Source organism: Maniola jurtina, chromosome 23 (genome assembly GCF_905333055.1).
Source record: "Maniola jurtina chromosome 23, ilManJurt1.1, whole genome shotgun sequence".
NCBI classification, from domain to species: Eukaryota; Metazoa; Arthropoda; class Insecta; order Lepidoptera; family Nymphalidae; genus Maniola; species Maniola jurtina.
In genome coordinates, this window is record NC_060051.1 from 830365 (window position 1) to 852831 (window position 22467).

The 22467-nt window shown below is 41.0% G+C and overlaps 1 protein-coding gene and 2 long non-coding RNA genes across 5 annotated transcripts in view; 2 read left to right on the plus strand and 1 right to left on the minus strand.

The window, feature by feature from the left end:
- Positions 1 to 22467, minus strand: part of LOC123877197 (vinculin) — a 38224-nt gene that overhangs the window by 8718 nt on the left and 7039 nt on the right. For 2 of the 3 annotated variants that reach the window (XM_045923725.1, XM_045923727.1), the window contains exons 2-19: positions 11791 to 11898; positions 11202 to 11347; positions 10504 to 10609; positions 10014 to 10115; positions 9397 to 9529; positions 9052 to 9133; positions 8590 to 8707; positions 8386 to 8507; positions 6977 to 7043; positions 5704 to 5813; positions 4753 to 4855; positions 4062 to 4198; positions 3010 to 3140; positions 2445 to 2593; positions 1774 to 1839; positions 1197 to 1308; positions 995 to 1088; positions 195 to 384 (exon numbers count right to left, since the gene is read on the minus strand). In XM_045923725.1, the coding sequence (XP_045779681.1) occupies positions 195 to 384; positions 995 to 1088; positions 1197 to 1308; positions 1774 to 1839; positions 2445 to 2593; positions 3010 to 3140; positions 4062 to 4198; positions 4753 to 4855; positions 5704 to 5813; positions 6977 to 7043; positions 8386 to 8507; positions 8590 to 8707; positions 9052 to 9133; positions 9397 to 9529; positions 10014 to 10115; positions 10504 to 10609; positions 11202 to 11347; positions 11791 to 11898 (2076 nt within the window). Of the gene's footprint in view, positions 1 to 194; positions 385 to 994; positions 1089 to 1196; positions 1309 to 1773; positions 1840 to 2444; positions 2594 to 3009; positions 3141 to 3830; positions 3938 to 4061; positions 4199 to 4752; positions 4856 to 5703; positions 5814 to 6976; positions 7044 to 8385; positions 8508 to 8589; positions 8708 to 9051; positions 9134 to 9396; positions 9530 to 10013; positions 10116 to 10503; positions 10610 to 11201; positions 11348 to 11790; positions 11899 to 22467 lie in introns of all 3 variants that reach the window. The other variant, XM_045923726.1, reaches the window with a different exon arrangement.
- On the plus strand, positions 17509 to 18904 carry LOC123877217. Its single transcript, XR_006798528.1, has 3 exons — positions 17509 to 17563; positions 17657 to 17764; positions 18632 to 18904. It is a non-coding gene; the product is annotated as an uncharacterized LOC123877217 (long non-coding RNA).
- LOC123877218 lies at positions 19194 to 20622 on the plus strand. The gene is made up of 3 exons (XR_006798529.1): positions 19194 to 19246; positions 19339 to 19446; positions 20310 to 20622. It is a non-coding gene; the product is annotated as an uncharacterized LOC123877218 (long non-coding RNA).

The following is a 22467-nucleotide window of genomic DNA, read 5'->3' on the forward strand; positions in this document are numbered from 1 at the left end:
CAAGCGACAAGCACTGATGTTGCTTGCGTATAACGCTGTCCTTGTCCCGCTCGATTGGTTTCGCTCAGACCTACTCTTGCCCACACATACAAATCGTGTCCGAACAGGCAGTTGTACTGGTAGTAGTATATAATTGAGTTCGGTTCGGAGTGAGGCGCGGTCGGGGATGTGGTGTAATGCTATCTCCCTCTCACCTCGTTGTTGGCGGCGCGCCAGACCGGGACGGCAGTACGGTCGTTGAGCGCTACTCGTTTAGCGGCGCGTACCGCGGGCGCTATGGCCGCCTGTAGTCTTTGTTGCGCCGCAGCAATGGCGGCCGCGAATTCGCCATCTTCTGTGTTTTCTCTTTCTGAACCTCCCACTAAAAGAACTCGATTCGCTAACCTGTTCAAATGAAATCAATTTACTGTATTGATACTTGATAGATGGTACTTGTTATATTGTAGACTAGCCGATACCCGCGACTTCGTTCGCGTGGATGTAGGTTTTTTAAAATTCCCGTGGGAACTCTTTGATTTACCGGGATAAAAAGTAGCCTATGTGCTAATCCAGGGTATAATCTATCTCCATTCTAAATTTCAGCCCAATCCGCCCAGTAGTTTTTGCGTGAAGGAGTAACAAACATACACACACACACACACATACAAACTTTCTCCTTTATAATATTAGTGTGATGTGAAGTGTGATAACGAGTATATACTGTCCCACGTCATAGCATGTCGTCTTAGAGTTCTTAGGCTGAGATCTATAGAGCGCACTTTGATTTTGCTCATACTGACACTGTTAAAACGAGACAGCATCATACCGCTGGCATAAATCTGTCTCGTTCTAACTGAAATTTAAGTCTAAGCAAAGACAAAGTGTGCTCTACAGGTTTTAACCTTAGTTTCTGGCTAACTACTTTGGGGATTAATTAGTTTTATGTTAATTTACAAGACATGTAATAGTTAGTAAAAAATTTAATTGAATTTCTATTAGTGCTTTTCGTGCTTACCTAGCGATAGCTGAAGTATTGTCAACCATTTTCTGCGAGTCGTTGTTACGGATGGCATCCTCACATAAGTATGTGTGCTTTTGCATCAATTCACCTACAAACAAAAACTACATTCAAAAAGACTTGACCTGGCTGAAAATCATTGAAAAAGGATTTTTGAAAATTCCATCCCTAATAACATTTTCTAGGTTCTGGGGCTTACCAGCAGTTCTGACGAAGTCCAAAGGATCGACAGCCTGGTCACAAAGGTCTCTGCAACGCAACACTGCGTCCGAGTATTGGTTTTTCAGATTGTTGAAATGTTCTTCAGCTACCTATTGAAAGAACAAGTGAAATTATATCAATAAACATTCCCCTGTAATGTGCGAATGAAAAATCCAAACGAATATTATAAGCGTCACGCTGAAAAAGCAGGTATTTTTTAAATATTTTTAACGAATTATTGGAATGTCCTTCCAAAACCTACGCGATGAACACAGATTACAACGCGTAACAGTTATTCATGGGTTTTAATAAAAAAAACTAGCTGATACCCGCGACTTCATCCGCGTGGCTTTACTTTTTTTTTTAAATTCTAGGGATTTTTTAACTATCCGGGATAATATGTCTTTAACTATATCCATGCAAGAAATCACATCGATCCTTAAAATCGCCGACCATTGAATCTGTCACGTTAAATCAAGAACAATTAGGTTCATTTTACTGTGTACAGACATCACTAGGTTTTAATGCTTAAATTCTATGTAAAATTCTTATACTAAGTACACTGAAGAACTTACTTTGCTATCAGGATAGTGCAAACGGATTTTGCCGGCGCAGATCAGTTGAGGGGAAAGTTTCTCCACCTACAAAAGGATAAATTTATAATTTAGACCCTTATTTTAGCAGCTAGATTACTCCAGTGAGTTGTTAGTTGTTTCAGAGCAAAATCCTGTTCAGGATAAAATATATGATCAAAAGTACCCGGCTATTCGAGTAGTCCAAGTCCAAGTACCAACTCGTTCCATCAATCCTTTTTAACAGCAGAAAAAAAATTGAAACCTCCACCTTTTTTGGATGTAACATCCGCCATATTGATTTTAAATTCATGAAACAATAATAAGTATGTGCATTTATTCTGAAGTTATGAGATTCTGACGGACGGACGGACGGACGGACGGATAAATGCAAAACTCAAGTAGATACGGAGACCACGCTTCGTCTGCCAAGAAGAAAAAGAATCTTTGTCTAGTGGAAGGCTTTGGCCGTGGCTAGTTACCGCCCTACCGGCAAAGCCCGACCGACAAGCGATTTAGCGTTCCGGTACGATGCCGTGTAGAAACCAAAGGGGTATGGGTTTGATAAAACTGCCATACCCCTTCCGCTTCCATCTTAGACTGCATCATCACTTACCATCAGGTGAGATTGCAGTCAAGGGCTTATTTATATCTGATTATAAAAAAAGTCATACCTCCTGTGCGTTGTGTATGAGTTGGTCAGCCAGCCTCTTGTTATGCCTGACCCCGGCTGCGACCATGCCGGCGGCGGCGGCCGCTTTCTGGCTGAACGCCGCCAGAGCATTCGACCTGTCATGGAAGTTTGCCTCGCGACCCGGAGTTCCTGAGTATAGAAGTAATAATATATGGAAAAATACGGTCAAGTGCGAGACGGACTCAGACAAGAAGGGTTCCGTACCATAGTGCAAGAAATAGAACAAAATATTTTTTTTGTGATGTAACCACAAATTCTTTTGTTTTTACTTGTGCTATAAGACATGGATGGCTACTTACCCATGATTTTAGGTAAACGAGAAGTACCCTATAGCTTTTGATTGCCTTGACAGACATAACAGTCAGACAACAAAGGGTTCCTTTTATTCTTTGAAGATACGGAACCCTAGAACCAATTTGAAAAGGCCGAGTCCCTCATATGAACATAGACTAGTTTTTATCTTGGAGAGTTCCCACAGGATTGTTAGGAATTAAATTACACGGATGAAGTATTCGGGCATTGCTTAGAAATAAAATATAACTAACCTTCAGGAGCATTGACAGCGTCGGTGAAGTGCCTCAAAGGAGCCGCAACATCAATGAAATCCTCCACCACCCTGTTGACGACTGCGCGCTCCATACTGCGCTTCAGCTCGTGCAGCTTGTCCGTCAAATCCCTGACGACAATACAGCTGATGTATTTCTCCACATCAGGACTCCACATCAAAATATCAAAAATTTAAAAACTCTCGACAAAAACCTCTATGAGAAAACTAGAAAATAGCTGATAACTTTCAAACGGCTCAATCAAGCCACCTTTCAAACAAAAAAAACTAAATTAAAATCGGTTCATTCGTTTAGGAGCTACGGTGCCACAGACAGATACACACGTTAAACTTATAACACCCCTCTTTTTGGGTCGGGAGTTAAAAATGAAACTCAATGAATTAGAAAGAAAGAAAGAAACCAATGGTATTAAGAAAAATTCGTCCCAATATTATAAAAAAAAAAAAAATTATATGGGGCAACCTAAGAACTTTTGGTATACCCCAAAACAAATTTCATTAATGGCTTTGGTTCTGCATAAAAGCTAACAGGACATATTAATCTTTTTTTTTTTGAGAATGTAGCCTAGTAATACTTTAGAACTCAGTTTTTGCTTCTTAACCAACAGAGTTAATAGACTACTGTCTTAAAAAGCTTAAAGCTATGTCCAACAATGGACATTTAACCACCCCTCTAATACAAACCTGGTAATAGCCCTGGCCTCTTCCGTGTCCCCTTGGCGAGTGGCCAAGGGGACACGGACTTCTGTCTCCAAAAAGCTATGTCCAGCAGTGGACATCTACCAACCCCCTAATACAAACCTGGTAACAGCCCTGGCCTCTTCCGTGTCCCCTTGGCCACTCATACACAAGTCGGCCAACTGGTTGGCCAACCTCTGCACTTCCGAACACAGTTGCATGACTTCTGCCTTTCTCTACCTTGGAATCTTCTAGCTGGCTTGCTACTTTAACACCAGAGTCAAAGTCAATAGACTTCTGTCCGCAAAAAGTTATGTCCAGCAGTGGGCATCTAACCAACCCCTTAATACAAACCTGGTAATAGCCCTGGCTTCTTCCGTGTCCCCTTGGCCACTCATACACAAGTCGGCCAACTGGTCGGCCAACCTCTGCACTTCAGAACACAATTGCATGACTTCTGCCTTTTCTCTACCTTGAAGATTGTCAGCTATCTGTAGAAGTCAAATTAAATCTTGAATTCTCAAAAATATAAAGTACCTCAGTTTTCAATATAAAAATATTTTGAATTTTGAATTATTTTATCCCAGTAGTTCAACTCTTAAAAGGATTGAGATACAGTTGAAGTCCTGGAGAAAAAAGTCTGACCATACTCTATCCACGGAGAGAAGTTAGAATACGGCTCTCTCTGTTCGTAATCCCATACAAATGACAAAGACAAAGTCAGTGGGCGTTGACTATTTTGAGTGACTAACTGACCAACCAATCAAAAACAAAACTATGTTTTCTTTGAAAAGAGCAACCGCCGAGTTTCTTGCTGGTCCTTCTCGGTAGGAAAGGCATTCCGAACCAGTGGTAGATGCTTTTGACGATTCAAAAGAACTTGTAAAAGTGTAATTGAATAAAAATATTTTGAATTGAAAATGTTAGAATGTGCGAGAGAAGGAAACTTAGGTGACCACAGCAGCTTAAAAGGAGTAGGTAATTATTATGTATCAAGATTGAAAGTTACAATATGTAGGTGTTATTTATTCAGAACTGTACATACCCTCTGTCCCTGGGAAACGATGCTGTTGATGGCCTTCTGCCCCTCGATCCTGGTGGACGGATCTGCGGCAGGGTGCAACAACCACTTGTGAGCTGTCTCCAATCTAGGAACAATAAAATAAAACTTTTTAAGGGTTCCGTACCTCCAGGAATATACCTCCGTATACCAGGAATAAAGGAACCTTTATAGGATCACTTTGTTGTCTGTCTGCCGTTGACCTAGAATCATGAAATTTGACAGGTGGGTAGACCTTATAGCACAAGTAAAGAGAAAAATCCAAAAACCATGAATTTGTGGTTACATCACAAAAAAAAACATTAAAATGTGTTCATGAACAAATAAATATTTTCAATTTTCAAATTAAGATAACTGTACCAAGTGGGATATCATAAAGGGCTTTACGTGCTCATTCCAAGACAGATTTTTACTTATTTTTATGCATAATAGTTTTTGATTTATCGTCCAAAATCTCGAAAAAAACGAGTGTAGTACGGAACCCTCGGTGCGCGAAACTGACTCGCACTTGGCCATTTTTTAGGGTTCCGTACCTCAAAAGGAAAAGCACTACGGTCTTCAATAGTTCCTATAAAATATAAAATCGAGCGTACGGGTTCTTAATATCAAAGGCAAAGACTTTTTGCTAGGTTTTTTTTTTAATTTACAGACTAGCGCTTGGTTGCAATCAGACCTGCTAGCAAGTGATAATGCAGACTAAAATGGAGCGCGCTTGCCTAGAAGTTGTCTGTTCACTCTTGACTTGAAGGTACCCATATTAACAGTGGAGGGGAAAACTGATGCCGGAAGGGCGTTCCATATCCTGGCGGATCGGATTAGAAACGAGGAAACAAATCGCTTCATACGAGTCCGAGGAATTTCAACTTCGTTCGTATGCAGGCCTTGACGATGCCTTGCAGTACGATGGTAGAAAGGTGTAGCAAACGTAACACCAACCTGGCCGCAAGGGTCTTCCCTCCTTGCTTCTCGGCCGCGCGGACTCCCTCGTTGACGACGCTGTCCACTTCATTGATTTGCCCACGTAACTCCGATGCTAGATTTTGCGCCTACAACAAGATAATTCTATACTTAATGCGCATTCGTTCTTGACACATTCCACTAAAATTTGGTTTCTTATTGAAAGAAGTCTTATTTCCTAGCTGCCCTTTCCTAACTATTTGTGATAGACCTGAAGACGCACATCACTTATTAGTGGAATGTGTTCGGAACGATGCGGAGAGACGAGAGGTATTCATACTATTATTCCCCATGCTTCTCCTGTCCGTTAAAACTATTGAGTCTACAAAAAAATGTGACTACATAAATTGTAGAAAATTGTCTCTAGTTTAATTGTTACATAACCATTTTCATCATAAAATGAGTCGGGAAGCAGTTATCGCCAAAAAACTGTTTTTGGACGCCATTTTTCCAAGATGGCGGCGCGAGCGGCAAAGATACGAGGTGACAAAATAAAAATTCGGAAAGAGCACATCGAAATCTATAAAACCACCAATTTTCGAAACTCCCGGAAAACTTTCCAGGTAAAACTACTAAATGACTGGACTATATTATTATGTATAGCGCCTATTTGGGACTTCGTCTGTGTTGGCGTTTGATGGCACGCGTGCTCTGCCTTTTTGGAGTGTTTTTTTTTTTTTTTTTGTTAGAAGTGGTCGGTTTTTGTGTTCTGCTGGTGTTTATTGGTGGTGGAACTGACTGGGAAGCGCTCTAAAGGGGCGCCGCGCGTATGTCGGCGGGCACCGGCACAGACGAAGTCCATACTCATACATATAGTTTCCCTAACTTGTAAATAACTACAAACTTGACATTGGCTAATCAGTGTAAAGCCAGACGAGAGAAAAAAAAAATTGGTTGTCTGTAAAGTCGGTTTACTGACAATAGTTGAACGTGACAACAAAGGCCGATTGTGCTTCTTTGTCGCTCGTTCCGCGCTCTCGCTTGCACTTCAAGCCTTACATGGAACGCCTTAAAGCGAGGTAACGCCGCATGAGTCATGTTTTTTCGTGCGTGCAGCTGGCTCTATTGAATTATAAGACGTTGTCACGTCAAAAAAGCTCATGTTTGAGTAGGCTCCTGTGTTAGTAGAGTGGTGCGGGAGGGTGACAGTTGTCACACGTTGACGAATCACTGAGCTTCAGCACGTCATCAGGTATCACTACAAGAGACTTATATCCAGCAGTGGACATGTATAGGTTGCTAATTATATTACCTTAGGTTCTCGTCCGTGGCCATATTGTCGCTCGTCGCATAACAAGTCCGCATTAATCCCGCCGGATCTGAAAGCGATTATAATTTTCATAAAGTGTGTAACGTGAACTGGAACGTCGTCGCGTCACTTCACCGCTCTCGTTCTGACAGGTCTATGTCTGTCAACTACTATCTATGGCTAAGTTAACACTCAACGTACCAACGTAGTGATATATTCTCTTTGCAACGTACATTGTTTTCTAATTTTTGTGTATCGGTCTCTCTGTGTGTCTGTGCGCTCTTTACAAAGGTGTTTGAAAGGCGCATTTGGAACCCTAGTCCCTTTTAAGTTTACAAATCAACTTACAAGTGTCTTTTTTTTTTTAATTCTATAGACTAGCGCTTGGCTGCAATCAGAGTCGCTAGCAAGTGATGATGCAGTCTAAGATGGAGCGCGCTTGCCTAGAAGTTGCCTATTCACTCTTGACTTGAAGGTACCCATATTATAGGTGGAAGGGTGTTCCACATCCTGGCGGTTCAGATTAGAAAAGAGGAAGCAAATCGCTTCGTACGTGTTCGAGGAATTTCGACTACGTATGGATGCAGTCTAACATTGTTCTAAGATTAAAAGATGTCTCTAACATTGTTCCTGTAGCGGCGACGAAGAAACGCTAACTATTCCAAATGTCGTATAGAAGCAGGCGTTACTTTGCATATTATTGTAAATTGTACATTTGAAAAGAGCTACCGCCGAGTTTCTTGCTGGTTCTTCTCGGTAGGAACGGCATTCAACGGCAGCGGTAGATTATTTTGACGATTCAAAAGCACTTGTAAAAGTTTAATTGAATAAAAATTTGAATTTAGAAGTCCTCGATACACAAGGAACCAAAAACTTAATTTGCTATAATCCGCAATTATTGCAATTAGGCAGTGTAAGGTCTACATCACATCACACACTCCAATACCAATAACCATTTGCCTTATACGAGTACTTGTAGTTTTAGCGGTTGAGTATTTTTCAAACTTGCAATTTGTGGCGTGCAAACTCGGGGCCAATGCCCCACCTATGACGCGGCATTGACTTCACGGCACCTAACTACGAAACGTTCGTTGACCTTTAGCGTCAGTCAGATGTTTTATTTGCAATACATTGCAAACTTTATAAAATACAGGGTTTTTCGTTTGTCTTCGTTTTTGCTAGCGTCTACTTATGCTCTGTATAACTGAATTGAAGATAGGTATATCCATTTCACACGGAGGTAGATAACGAAGGCAAGTGTAGTCTTGACTGGGTATACGGCGTCATTTGACGCGGGCGGCAGGTTTCGCTGATGATGGAAATCAGCCAGCGTAACAAGTATGACAACATGTTTGTTAATGTAAACTTCGTATGTTAAAATATTTATGGTCCTTAGAACTGGACAGACATACCTGACAGTCCTTCTCAGAGTGTCAGCCTGCGCGGGCGCCAAGTGTTCCGCTGCCCTTTGTCCTGATGTTAAAACTGATCGCAGCGCCCTCTCACCAAAACTGTTGCGAAGTGCATCTGGATCCTAGACAACAACAATTCAGTTTAAATTAGAAAAGCGATGATTCGCTAACTCAGTGTTGTACGCGTAATAAATAGGTACTTACGTTAAGGAACTCGTGCGCAGCGCCCGTTTTGTTGTGAATCATGTTCTGCAGCGCTTTCAGAACCGCTACGTTGTCTTTCTCGCCGCCATCTTCCACGTACGACGTCAGCTGAAGCACTCTGTTCACAAATAATATCGATATAGAATAAAGGATACAAAATACGCCATTGCATGGCAAATGTAGTGATACTATATGAATAATAATTGTAATACCATTGTTAACGTACATTTGAGCAAAAATAAATGATTGATTGATATATTTGTGTATTATTAGTATGTAGTCTATTTGATTAGTAATATTAGAGGATACCCGTGTCTTCGTCCGCGTGGATTTAGGTTTTTAAAAATCCAGTGGGAACCCTTTGATTTTCCGTAAAGTTACGGCAATAATGTTAGTATGGATTCACTGTTAAATTCTATTTTGACTGCTGAATCATGACGACGAATGAGGAAATAAACTCACCGAATAATTTCGTGTATTTCATCCGCCATCCGTTGCGCTAGATAATTTCTGTTCTCAGCCGCATCTTCAATCCCTTTGCCCCCTAAAAATTTACAAGATAAAGTTGAAAACTAAAACCCGTCTGCGATCGTCTTAATAAACGCTAAATATTATAGTAAAATTGTTTTTCTGTCGCTTGGTATATTTTAATGTTGTAGGTTTTTCCTCTTTCATTTGACATCCCACTCAATACAATTAACTAACTAATAAGCTAAGGAATATAGGAATAATAAACTAAGGAACTACGATTGTATGGAGTAAGTGACGGAGAGAGCCCTGTTAATAACAGCCTGTATGTACGAGTACCCTCAGACAGGATGTGTATGTATATCTTCATAGCGCAGATCAGGACCGGCGCAAGGCGCTTCACACTCTCCAGGCATCGCGTTAATGTTTCCGCGTGTGGAGGATGCGTTAATTCTGACGCTCGCGCCGCTACCTGAAAAAAACCGGTCAAGTGAGAGTCGGACTCGCACACAAAGGGTTCCATGCCATCGTAATTACAACAAAATAACACTTTTCAATTTTTTTCGTGATGTAACACAAATTCATAGTTTTTACATTTTTCCCTTTATTTGTGCTATAAGACATGGCTATCTGCCAAATTTCATGATTCTAGGGCAACGGGAAGTGCCCTATATAGGTTTTGATTGCCCCAATTTTTTTTTAATTATATATTTTACCAGATTTTTTTTATTATATAATTTACCAGAACGCTAAATTGCCAAGCAATTTAGCATTCTGGTACGATGCCGTATAGAAACCCAAGGAGTATACGTTTAATGAAAACTGACATACCCGTTCCAGGTTAGCCCGCTTCCATCTTAGACTGCATCGTCACTAAACCACGAGGTGAAACTGCATTCAAGGGCTAACTTGTATCTGAAAAAAAACTCCGTTACATATATTTGGGTAGTAGTTACCTCTCTGGCTGCTTTTGATAGTGCTGGGGAGATGTCTCTTAAGAACTGGACCAAATCTTCCATTGTATCGATGACTTCAGCTACGCCCAGATAATCTAGAACCTGGAACGAAAGTCTTAGTTTATAATCAACTAGATGATTTCCGCGACGTAGGTTTTTGAAAATCCCGAAGGAACTCTTTGATTTTCCGGGCCTATGTACTTCCCCGGGATGTGAACTAACTCTGTACCAAATTTCATCAAAATCGGTTTAAGTGTGCAGCAGTTAAGCAGCCAGACACACTTTCGCATTTATAATATTAGTATGGAAGTATGGATTCCAAGAACAGAGATAACTTTTACAAAGGTATAGCACATAACTGAGCGTGCTCCTGCGGTAGTGGTGCGGGAGGGTGACAGTGGTCACACGTTGAGGACTCACTGAGCTCTCGCGTGACGTCATCACATCCCTCCCGCAGGACCCTGTTATGCCTATAATGAAAGTCCCTTACCTTTTTGCACTCTTTGACAATTTTTCTGACTTCCGACTCGTCAAAACAGAGAAGCAGCGCCGATGTACCTTGAAGAATTCCACGGGACCCTTCGATCAGCTTTTTCCTATAAGGAAATTAATTTTTAACAACTGACTTATTCAAATGGATCTTTCATTATCATCAATCCATCGCCGGCTCACTACTGAGAACGGAATCTTCTCAGAATGAGATGTTTTTGGCCATAGTGGTGAACCATAGCGATATCTCTATCCAAAAGGTGTGTGATGGCTGGCCAAGTGCAGTTTGTCAGTATTCACACACTTTTTTTTTGGAGAGTATTATGGGGAACTCTCAGGCACGCAGGTTTCCTCACGATGTTTCTTTCACTGTTAAATGAAGTGATATGTAAAGCTTAAAACTCCGAAAAGTTAAAGGTGAGTGCCCGGGATCAAACCCACGAAAAGAACGACGTCTTAGCCACCAGGCTATCACCACTTTTTGATTTATAGCACAGAATTTATAATTGTCATAACAATGCCTTTTCGTTCAAATGACTTCAGTACCTGAAGACGAAGTCATCGAACAGTCGTCAATAATAACTTATGGCTTCGAAGTTCGAAACATGGTTGCTAATGGACCTTATAAGAAAGTTCAAAGTTCAGACTCTGAGAAAAGAGCTATGTTTTAGTTCTTTGGGAATCTCAAAGGTTTGCTACCTGGCAGGGCCGGAGTAAGGGTCAGCCCTCAACATATCGGAGGCCTGCTGCAGCAATGTGGCGGCACCTTCCACTCTTCGCAATGCGCCTGGCATATCAGTTCGAAGGACCACGTCGTCTGATGATTCGATAGTTTCGTGGCCAACCTGTGTATACCAAAGTATATTTTAGTTGTAACTAGGTATATTTTTACGTGATTATTTAGACAAGTAATATAGTAAAGAATTTAAAAAACCCTGGTTCAAAAACCTATAAAAACTAAAAAAAAATGTAAGTACTCGTACGTATTGGTCGTTTAAGTTTAATCTAATTAGTAAAGTTTTTATCCAAGCGCTCGTCGCATCGGGAGACTGCTAGAGGTAACAGAAACAGCTTTGAAAGTCATCTGTTTTAGAAAGAATAGTTTCTGTTATCTTTAGCGGCCCCGACGCAACGATATACACAGACACACAGATACACACGTCAAAGCTATAACACCCCTCTTTTTGGATCAGGGGTTAAAAATGGCTACCAACTGAAATCGGTGGAAACAATAATTGCAGTACTGCCACTTTTACTCTCTCTACTCTCATTTTCAATAAGCTCTTACCTTGACTAAGTTATTGACTGCCAGCGACACAGCCTGCACGGGCCGTGCCAGGTCTGGCATAGCGTTGCCATCTTCCGCTTCTTCATGGAGGATCACCAGACGTGAAACCTGGAAGACACAAAAATACAGATTGGTTAGTGAAGGACCTTAAGAGTTGAGACTACCGCCGATAGATAGATACGCACACCGAATCTTATTTAGTTGTAGAATATATTGTACTAGAGGATGGCCCGCGGCTTCGCCCGCGTGGATTTCAGTTTTTTTTAATCCTGTAGGAACTCCTCGATTTTCCGGGATAAAAAGTAGCCTATGTCGTTCCCCGGGATGTATCCCATGTCTGTACCAAATTTCATTAAAATCGGTTTAGCGCTTGGACCGTGAAAACGTAGCAGACAGACAGACAAACAGACACACTTTCACATTTATAATATTAAGTATAGTATGGATGTAGAGTAGATGATAGATCCCTGTACTAACTATATGCTTCCGAAGATAATCATACTTCACACTAATATTATAAAGGCGAAAGTTTGTGTGTATGTGTGTGTGTGTATGTTTGTAGTTAACTCCTTCACGCAAAAACTACTAGACGGATTTGGCTGAAATTTGAAATGGAGATAGATAATATCCTGGATTAGCACATAGGCTACTTTTTATCCCGGAAAATCGAAGAGATCCCACGGGGTTTCGAAAAAAATTGTTTGTCTGTAAAGTCGGTTTACTGACGATAGTTGAACGTGACAAGAAAGGCCGATTGTGCTTCTTTGTCGCTCGTTCCGCGCTCTCGCTTGCACTTCAAGCCTTACATGGAACGCCTCAGAGCGAGTAACGCCGCATGAGTCATGTTTTTTCGTGCGTGCAGCCGGCTCTATTGAATTATAAGACGTTGTCACGTCAAAAACCTAAATCCACGCGGGCGAAGTCGCGGGCATCGGCTAGTAAAATATATTGTATGTAATGTAGAGTACCTATGCTGACTATATGCTTCCGAATAAGTACTCTATCTGAAGCTATTTTGACGGGACTTTAACAGACAAGTAAAGTACCTATTAACCAAGGAGTAACATAGGTTACTTTTTGAACCGACTTTCAAAAAATAGGAGTTGTGTTTTTCTTTTTACGTATGCGTAATTTTTTTTAATCGATCGCGGGATATGACCAATCCACGCGGGCGAAGCTGCGGGCGTCATCTAGTACAAAATAAAGATCGTAAAAGTATATCTATTACTTCATTCGAGGCAACGATCTATCGACCATTCATCCTACGCGTGGCCATGTAACAAAACAATAAATAAGCTAAATAAATGTAAATAGTCATAACTAAAGCCATTAATCACTATAGTTAGGTGACTATAATGCTAATGCGTCAGGCGTCGACGACCTTGCTATCAGAGGGCGAACTTCTTGGAAGAGGGCTCCCACGGGTAGGGTTGCCATCTATCCGGAAATCCCCGGATTCATCCTATCTTCGAAGACAGAGGGTAACATCCGCGCGGATTTTTAATTTATTTATTTAAACACAAGTTAGCCCTTGACTGCAATTTCACCTGGTGGTAAGTGATGATACAGTCTAAGATGTAAGCAGGCTTACTTGGAAGAGGCTATGGCAGTTTATATTAAACCACTACCCCCTTTGGTACACGGTATCGTATTGGAACGCTAAATCGCCTGGCGGTATAGTTTTGCCAGTACCCTACTGGACTCATCCCGGAAAATCAAAGGAATCGCTCGGGATTAATAAAAACCTAATTACACGCGGGCGAAGTCGCGGGCATCATTTGTAATAAACACGTAACAATTTCTAGTTATTTTATTTGTGAGGTAACAACTAACAAGTGTAAATTAAAAACACTCTCGACAAGTGAAGGTTACAGTAACTAGAAAAGAGCTGATAGCTTTCAAACGGCTGGACCGATTTTCTTGGATTGTAGCTAAGAACACTGTCGATCAAGCCACCTTTCAAACAAAAAAAAACTAAATTAAGATCGGTTCATTAGTTTAGGAGCTACGATGCCACCGACAGATACACAGATACACACGTCAAACACCTTATAAACTTTATTTTATTTTATTTACTCCTTATAACACCCCTCTTCTTGGGTCGGGGGTTAAAAAGAGATTTGTCCGGATTTTACATCAAAAATCCGGGCATTTCGGGCTCCTTGTCCTAGTTTATAGATTTTAGAGATGGCAACCCTACCCACGACTAATGACAGAGGGTCATTTATTGCACTCACAGACAGGGCTCTCTTATGTTGCACTCACAATCCATACTAATTCATATCACAGTTCACGACAGTTAGGGAGCATGTATAGCCAAGGTTTGGAATACTGTTCCGCGATCTGTGTTTCCTACCAATTACAATCCGGGTATCTTTAAAACAAGAGTGAATAGGCATCTTCTTGGTAAAAGGCCATCTTAGGTCACATCATCACTTTCCATCAGGTGTGGTTGTGATCGAGGTGAATAAAAAAAAACCAAACGTTGAGGCTTCGACGTCACTGGCAGGCGTCAAATGTTCCTTTTGACGCTAGGTAGCCTATGAAACGCCTATCTTTCAATGACTTCACGTCATCATAGCTTAATATTTGGCATTTATCGTCGATTCAGGATCAAAGCTTGAGTCCCCTCACTCAAATTCACTCTGTACTTATACATGATCTTGTACAGACAAAACAAAAGTTCTGACTCACTGACTGACTGACTCATCAACGCCGGTGCACTCTTGGATCTAGAAAACCTCGCAAATGAGAAATGCGGAGTGATCTGTGAACCCACCGCATCATTCTCTTAACAAAACTACCACTATGGGATTAAATATTAATGGAAAGGGGCCATGACCTAAGCAATGACAATTAGTACGACCTAGAGAGAGATGAGGACTCCAAATGACCTCTTGAAAAAAATAACTGTGTCATAATAACTAGAATATCAAACTACTCGAGTAAAAATAAATATTTTCCCCAATTTATTACTACGGCAAAGGAACCCCCAAGTTTCCCCCTTTCAGGGGGGGTGTCCCCCGTTCCCCGATCACAAAATGCCACGGGCTACATACCGGCTTCTACTTTGAAATAACGCTCGGCATTTTTGCCGAAAATCTTTTTTTGGTGAAAGTCTGGAATGTGTTTTGTTTATGCTGAAATCTGACTAAAATATGCAGACCTCAGATACTTTTAATGCATTAGGTAGGTGGTAAGTACTAAGTAGTAAGTTTGAAGACCTCCCTGCCGCGTTGGTAGTGGCAGTGGCGCATAAAGTGGTAGGTGCCGGGTTCGATTCCAGGCAGGGGCAATTTGAGAATTTATGATTTCTAATTGGCTGGTCAGTCGGGAGGCTACGGCCGTGGCTAGTTATCACCCTACCGGCAAAGCTGTGCCGCCAAGCGATTTAGCGTTGCAGTGCGGTGTAGAAACTGATATAAGGAATATGGTTGTAATAAAAATTGGCACACACCTTCCAAGTTAGCCCGCTACCATCTTTGCATCATAGCATCATCACTTATCACCAGGTGAGAACGCAGTCAAGGGCTAGCTTGTAATGGAATAAAAATTAATTTTCTTTCTTTCTTTCTTTCAAAAAAACCGGCCAAGTGCGAGTAAAACTCGCGCACCGAGTGTTCCGTACTCGGCTATTTTTTTCACGATAAATAAATACGGAACTTTCGGTGCGCGAGTCTGACTCGCACTTGGCCGGTTTTTTCCCTTTTGGGGTATGGAACCCTAAAAAGGACCTACTTAGTTTTTTTTACATTAAAATACCTACCAAAAGAAAACTTGTTCTCCACTCTTCATATCAGCAAGTGGACGTATCAAGGTTCCCATTATTATCCAGTGAATTTTGGCGGCCTGCCAGGTATAGTCAGTGATTGTGTACCCTTCACAGAAAATGGGCTTAGGTAACGCCTAGGGTAAACTGAGCAACAATTTTTCGCTGTTTTATTCATGTCCAACTTTTACCCAAATTTAAAAAAAAAGAAAAGAATATTGAGTTATTTTAATCATGACTAACATTCCCCTTTGCTATCCAACTAAGCTTTAAGCTTGTGCTAGGAGTGGGTACGACAATATACGTTGGGGTGTGAAACGCCGACCTTTCGGATTTTAGTCCGCTCCTATAACCGTTGAGCTATTGAGGCAAATCATATGAGCCAATGTAGAAATTACAATAGAAGAACCCAGCACCTCTCATTTATAAAGACCCAGTTCTCACCACTGCGCCACGGCGGTCGTCGAAATGTTTGTTTTACTCTTCATATTGCCAAGTGGGCGTGTCAAGGTTCCCAGTTATTATTATTATTAATCCCAGCTGAAAATGGTTCTAGGTCTACGGAAAATAGCCTTTGGTTAGTGTCTTAACTTTTGACAGACCGAAAGACAACGAAGTGATTCCGTACATTTAACGTTAATTTAATTTAACTTAACGTTAATTTAATTTAACGTTATAGCGCGAGCGTACTAGACCATTTCCGTCGAAGCGTACGTGATACCATTACCTAGTATGGCCTACAAACCTTACCTAACATACGGTGTAAAACATTGTTTTATGAATGAATTTGCCAACGTCTGTGTTAGGAATGTTGCGTACGCGCCTTGTATGGCAGCGGCGGCGCCCGCGCACCTCCGTGTGGATATGTGGTGTGTTGCCGTGGGCTGGTGTAATAATGTCGTCATACTGGGCTGGATTGATTCGAAGATTTTATTTAAAAGCTTTTTCCCCGTGATTTTTCCTTTACTTGTGCTATAAGACCTACCAACTTACCAAATTTCATGATTCTAGGTCAACGGAAAGTACCCTATAGGTTTTCTTGACAGACACGACAGACGTACAGACACAAACAAAGTGATACTATAAGGGTTCCATTTTTCCTTTTGAGGTACCCTAAAAACCCCACATTAGTTATGCTAGACCCCTAAACAAAGAGAAGAGACGAAACGTGCCTGTAGTGTCTCTCGCGAGCTTTTGCCTCCCGGCCAGTTGAAGAGATATGTAAAAATACACGATAAACATCCGCATAGATAAACAGTGTTGACTCTTTACCGTGATAACGCCTTTGTGTTGCAACTTGCACAAACATTTACGTAAATACCATTCTCGAGACTCTTGATTTGATTTTTAGGGTACCGTACCTCAAAAAGAAAAAGGACCTAAAACTTTACCTCTTTATAATAATTATTATTATTAGACCGCCTTTGCACTACTTGTATAATTTATTAAGTATCTATAAATTGTTTTCCTGTAATGTGTGTGTGCAATAAAGATTTCTAAATAAATCCATACTTAATATTATAAATGCGAAAGTGTGTCTGTCTGTCTGCTACGTTTTCACGGCCCAACCGCTAAACTGATTTTGATGTTTGGTACAGACATGGGATACATCCCGGGGAAGGACATAGGCTACTTTTTATCCTAGAAAATCAAAAAGTTCCGAAAAAAAAACCCGAAATCCACGCGGGCCAAGCCGCGGGCATCCTAATATTCACACTAATATTATAAAGGCGAAAGTTTGTATGTGTGTGTGTAGTATGTTTGTTACTCCTTCACGCAAAAATCACTGCACGGATTTGGCTGAAATTCGGAATGGAGATAGATAATATACTGGATTAGCACATAGGCTACTTTTTATCCCGGAAAACCAAAGAGTTCCCACGGGATTTCGAAAAACCTAAATCCACGCGGACGAAGTCGCGGGCGTCAGCTAGTAAATAATAAATGAGTATAGATAGATGATGAATTTTTATAATTTCAATTCTTTACCATCAAACAATAGAGGTATACAGGTAACATAAACATCTGCAAAGATAAATCGTGTGTAGGCGGATCCCCCACGTTGAATAAAACAAAATATTTTTATAGCAATTTCAGTTTCAGAGTTTTTGGGTCTTCGAATCGTCCCGCTTTGAGATGCAACTTGGCACAGCATCAAAATGTTTGGGAAATCGTGCCGTGGACTTTATATATTTCCAAGATGAGGTAAAAAGAGCCTACTAATATTATAAACGGGATATTTTGTAAGTATGTATGGATGTTTGTTACTCTTTCACGCAAAAACTACGGACGGATTTGGCTGAAATTTGGAATGGAGATAGATTATACCTTGGATTATAATGCCAAGGCTACTTTTGACGTGACAACGTCTTATAATTCGATAGAGCCGGCTGCACGCACGAAAAAACATGACTCACGCGGCGTTACCTCGCTCTGAGGCGTTCCATGTAAGGCTTAAAGTGCAAGCGAGAGCGCGGAACGAGCGACAAAGAAGCACAATCGGCCTTTGTTGTCACGTTCAACTATCGTCAGTAAACCGACTTTACAGACAACCAATTTTTTATCTTCTCTCATTTATTTATTACTTATCTTATTATTAGGCTACGGGATTTTTAAAAACCTATATCCACGGGAACGAAGTCGCGAGCATCAGCTAGGCTAGCATATGTTTGCTATTGCAAATCTTTCCCTCTTTGGAATTCTGTTTAAATGACCTAGCCCCTTGTTTAGTATTTTCACATCACTAAACTTTCTAGGGTTCCGTACCTCAAAAGGAAAAACGGAACCTTTATAGGATCACTTTGTTGTCTGTCTGTCTGTCTGTCTGTCTGTCTGTCTGTCTGTCTGTCTGTCTGTCTGTCTGTCTGTCTGTCCGTCTGTCCGTCCGTCCGTCGTATCTGTCAAGAAAACCTATAGGGTACTTCCCGTTGACCTAGAATCATGAAATCGCTGATCGTTCCCCCCTGTGTTGGGGACAAAGCGTAAAGAAACTTTCAGTTTTTATAAAATAACGTAGTTCTGGCACGCGCTGGCTCTTAATCCATTAGCTACGTTGTCTGTTATCGTACCAAGGTCGCAGCACCCCTCAATAAAGACCCATCCAATATTTAGCCGCAGTTGATGGGTATAAATTCCCGCCCGCCCTTGAAGATAGCGTCAAAGGTGGGGCTGCAGCCTGCAAGGTGCGGCCACCCCTCAGCTAATGTGTTTAGCCATCATCTACTGATCTATGTTCTATTCCATTTACATGACGATATTTCTGGCACAGTGGTATGCACTGTCTTATTAATAGGAGGATCTGGATTCGATTACCAGCTGGAACAGTTTGAAAAAATCCGGCTTCATTCGTTGTGTGATATAATATGAAAAGTTATGAGGTGCGTGCCCGGGATTTAATTATAAAGGCGAAAGTTTGTATGTGTGTGTGTGTGTGTGTGTGTATGTTTGTTACTCCTTCACGCAAAAACCACTGGACGGATTTGGCTGAAATTCGGAATGGAGATAGATAATATACTGGATTAGCACATAGGCTACTTTTTATCCCGGAAAACCAAAGAGTTCCCACGGGATTTCGAAAAACCTAAATCCACGCGGACGAAGTCGCGGGCGTCAGCTAGTAAATAATAAATGAGTATAGATAGATGATGAATTTTTATAATTTCAATTCTTTACCATCAAACAATAGAGGTATACAGGTAACATAAACATCTGCAAAGATAAATCGTGTGTAGGCGGACCCCCACGTTGAATAAAACAAAATATTTTTATAGCAATTTCAGTTTCAGAGTTTTTGGGTCTTCGAATCGTCCCGCTTTGAGATGCAACTTGGCACAGCATCAAAATGTTTGGGAAATCGTGCCGTGGACTTTATATATTTCCAAGATGAGGTAAAAAGAGCCTACTAATATTATAAACGGGATATTTTGTATGTATGTATGGATGTTTGTTACTCTTTCACGCAAAAACTACGGACGGATTTGGCTGAAATTTGGAATGGAGATAGATTATACCTTGGATTATAATGCCAAGGCTACTTTTGACGTGACAACGTCTTATAATTCGATAGAGCCGGCTGCACGCACGAAAAAACATGACTCACGCGGCGTTACCTCGCTCTGAGGCGTTCCATGTAAGGCTTAAAGTGCAAGCGAGAGCGCGGAACGAGCGACAAAGAAGCACAATCGGCCTTTGTTGTCACGTTCAACTATCGTCAGTAAACCGACTTTACAGACAACCAATTTTTTATCTTCTCTCATTTATTTATTACTTATCTTATTATTAGGCTACGGGATTTTTAAAAACCTATATCCACGGGAACGAAGTCGCGAGCATCAGCTAGGCTAGCATATGTTTGCTATTGCAAATCTTTCCCTCTTTGGAATTCTGTTTAAATGACCTAGCCCCTTGTTTAGTATTTTCACATCACTAAACTTTCTAGGGTTCCGTACCTCAAAAGGAAAAACGGAACCTTTATAGGATCACTTTGTTGTCTGTCTGTCTGTCTGTCTGTCTGTCTGTCTGTCTGTCTGTCTGTCTGTCTGTCTGTCTGTCCGTCTGTCCGTCCGTCCGTCGTATCTGTCAAGAAAACCTATAGGGTACTTCCCGTTGACCTAGAATCATGAAATCGCTGATCGTTCCCCCCTGTGTTGGGGACAAAGCGTAAAGAAACTTTCAGTTTTTATAAAATAACGTAGTTCTGGCACGCGCTGGCTCTTAATCCATTAGCTACGTTGTCTGTTATCGTACCAAGGTCGCAGCACCCCTCAATAAAGACCCATCCAATATTTAGCCGCAGTTGATGGGTATAAATTCCCGCCCGCCCTTGAAGATAGCGTCAAAGGTGGGGCTGCAGCCTGCAAGGTGCGGCCACCCCTCAGCTAATGTGTTTAGCCATCATCTACTGATCTATGTTCTATTCCATTTACATGACGATATTTCTGGCACAGTGGTATGCACTGTCTTATTAATAGGAGGATCTGGATTCGATTACCAGCTGGAACAGTTTGAAAAAATCCGGCTTCATTCGTTGTGTGATATAATATGAAAAGTTATGAGGTGCGTGCCCGGGATCGAACCCCCGGCTTCGGATTACGAGGCTGACATCCTAACCCCTAACCACTAGGCTATCACAGCTTATTCGATTTTTCCCTTCAGGTTAAATAAAATACTTTTTATTCCAGAAAATCAAAGAATTCTCTCAAATTTTTTAAAATGCATAAGTGAAGTCGCGAGTACCTATAGTACGCGATAAGTCGAGATGGTAATCGCATGGACGCCCAGATTACTATCTCAATCTGTCGCGCACTATACAAGTTTACTTATTATTTGTTTACTCGGTAATTTAATAAAAGCAAACTTATCAACAACTACCGTTTTCGTAAATCCTTCAGTTTTCATTTGCCCTTTCTTGTTTGTCCGTAGATACCTATTATAAATTCCATACAGATTTACAACAGTACATTGGCCGTCTGGAGTAAAGGTCACAGCTCCATGCTACGCTACAGTGAAAGGGCATGGCATTTCTATTGTTTATGAGAACTTTTTCCATTATGAATATTATGATGAACCTTGGATTTCATTGTTTGTTTTGGTGAAATAATTTCTCACTTCATGAAAAATTTGCATTATTCCAAAGTGTCTACAGCAGTTAACTTTGCAATTTTGAATTGCGATTGTTAAGCAACCTTGACCCAAGTCGGTAACTGGATGGCTGACCGACTTTGAGGTCCCAAATTGGCCTTATCGTTTCCTGTGTGCCTCGAGAGTATGTTCAGTCCCGATTATTATCACTACCATCGCATTCGTTCGCTTCGATTAGTTCTCTTAGTTGAGTTGTATGTGGAAAGATCATGGGAACCCTTTGAAACCCATAGTCTGCTACGTTTTCGCGGCCCAACCGCTGAACCGATTTTAATGTTTGGTACAGACTTGAAATACATCCCGGGGGAGGACATAGGCTACTTTTTAATCCGGAAAATCAAAGAGTTCCTACGGGATTCAAAAAAAACTGAAATCCACGCGGGCGAAGCCGCGGGCATCCCCTAGTAAACTATATAAAAAACTAGAGGATATTTTCGGGATAAAATGTAGCATATGTCCTTTCCCGGGATGTATCCCAAGTCTGTACCAAATTTCATTTCAATCAGTTCAGCGGTTCGGCCGTGAAAACGTAGCAGACAGACAGACAGACAGACAGATAGACAGACAGACAGACAGACACACTTTCGCATTTATAATATTAGTATGGATTTACGCACGAAGTTGTTTCAAAAGCCCTAAAATAGACATAATATTTTTCAAGAGCCATTCAATTATTGTTTTAAGGCATAGGTAGATAATGGCGAGATAAATCGATATCTGGCTTAATTTTAGGTCTATTACAACAAATAATAGAGTAATAGGCGTAATACGTTTGTACGGAGAAGCGTGTAAGAAGTGTACCCTCAAGAGGGGTCTCTCCGTCACTCGCTCCATACAAACGTAGTTCGTCTCTCATTGGAATACTAACCAATCATACTCAATGGAATTTTGTAGAAACGTTCCGAGAACTAATATCTATGCCTGTGGTTTTCCAGATTTCCGTTAAAATATTCGGTCTCAAAGTTACGCCCCTGTAATTTTAAAACTATATCACACTAATCACACTAATATTATAAAGGCGAAAGTTTGTATGTGTGTGTGTGTGTGTGTGTGTGTGTGTGTGTGTGTGTGTGTGTGTATGTTTGTCAGGGGGCATTACTCCTTCACGCAAAAACTACTGGACAGATTTGGCTGAAATTTGGAATGGAGATAGATAATATCCTGGATTAGCACATAGGCTACTTTTTATCCCGGAAAATCAAAGAGTTCCCACGGGATTTCGAAAATCCTAAATACACGCGGGCGAAGTCGCGGGCATCGGCTAGTAT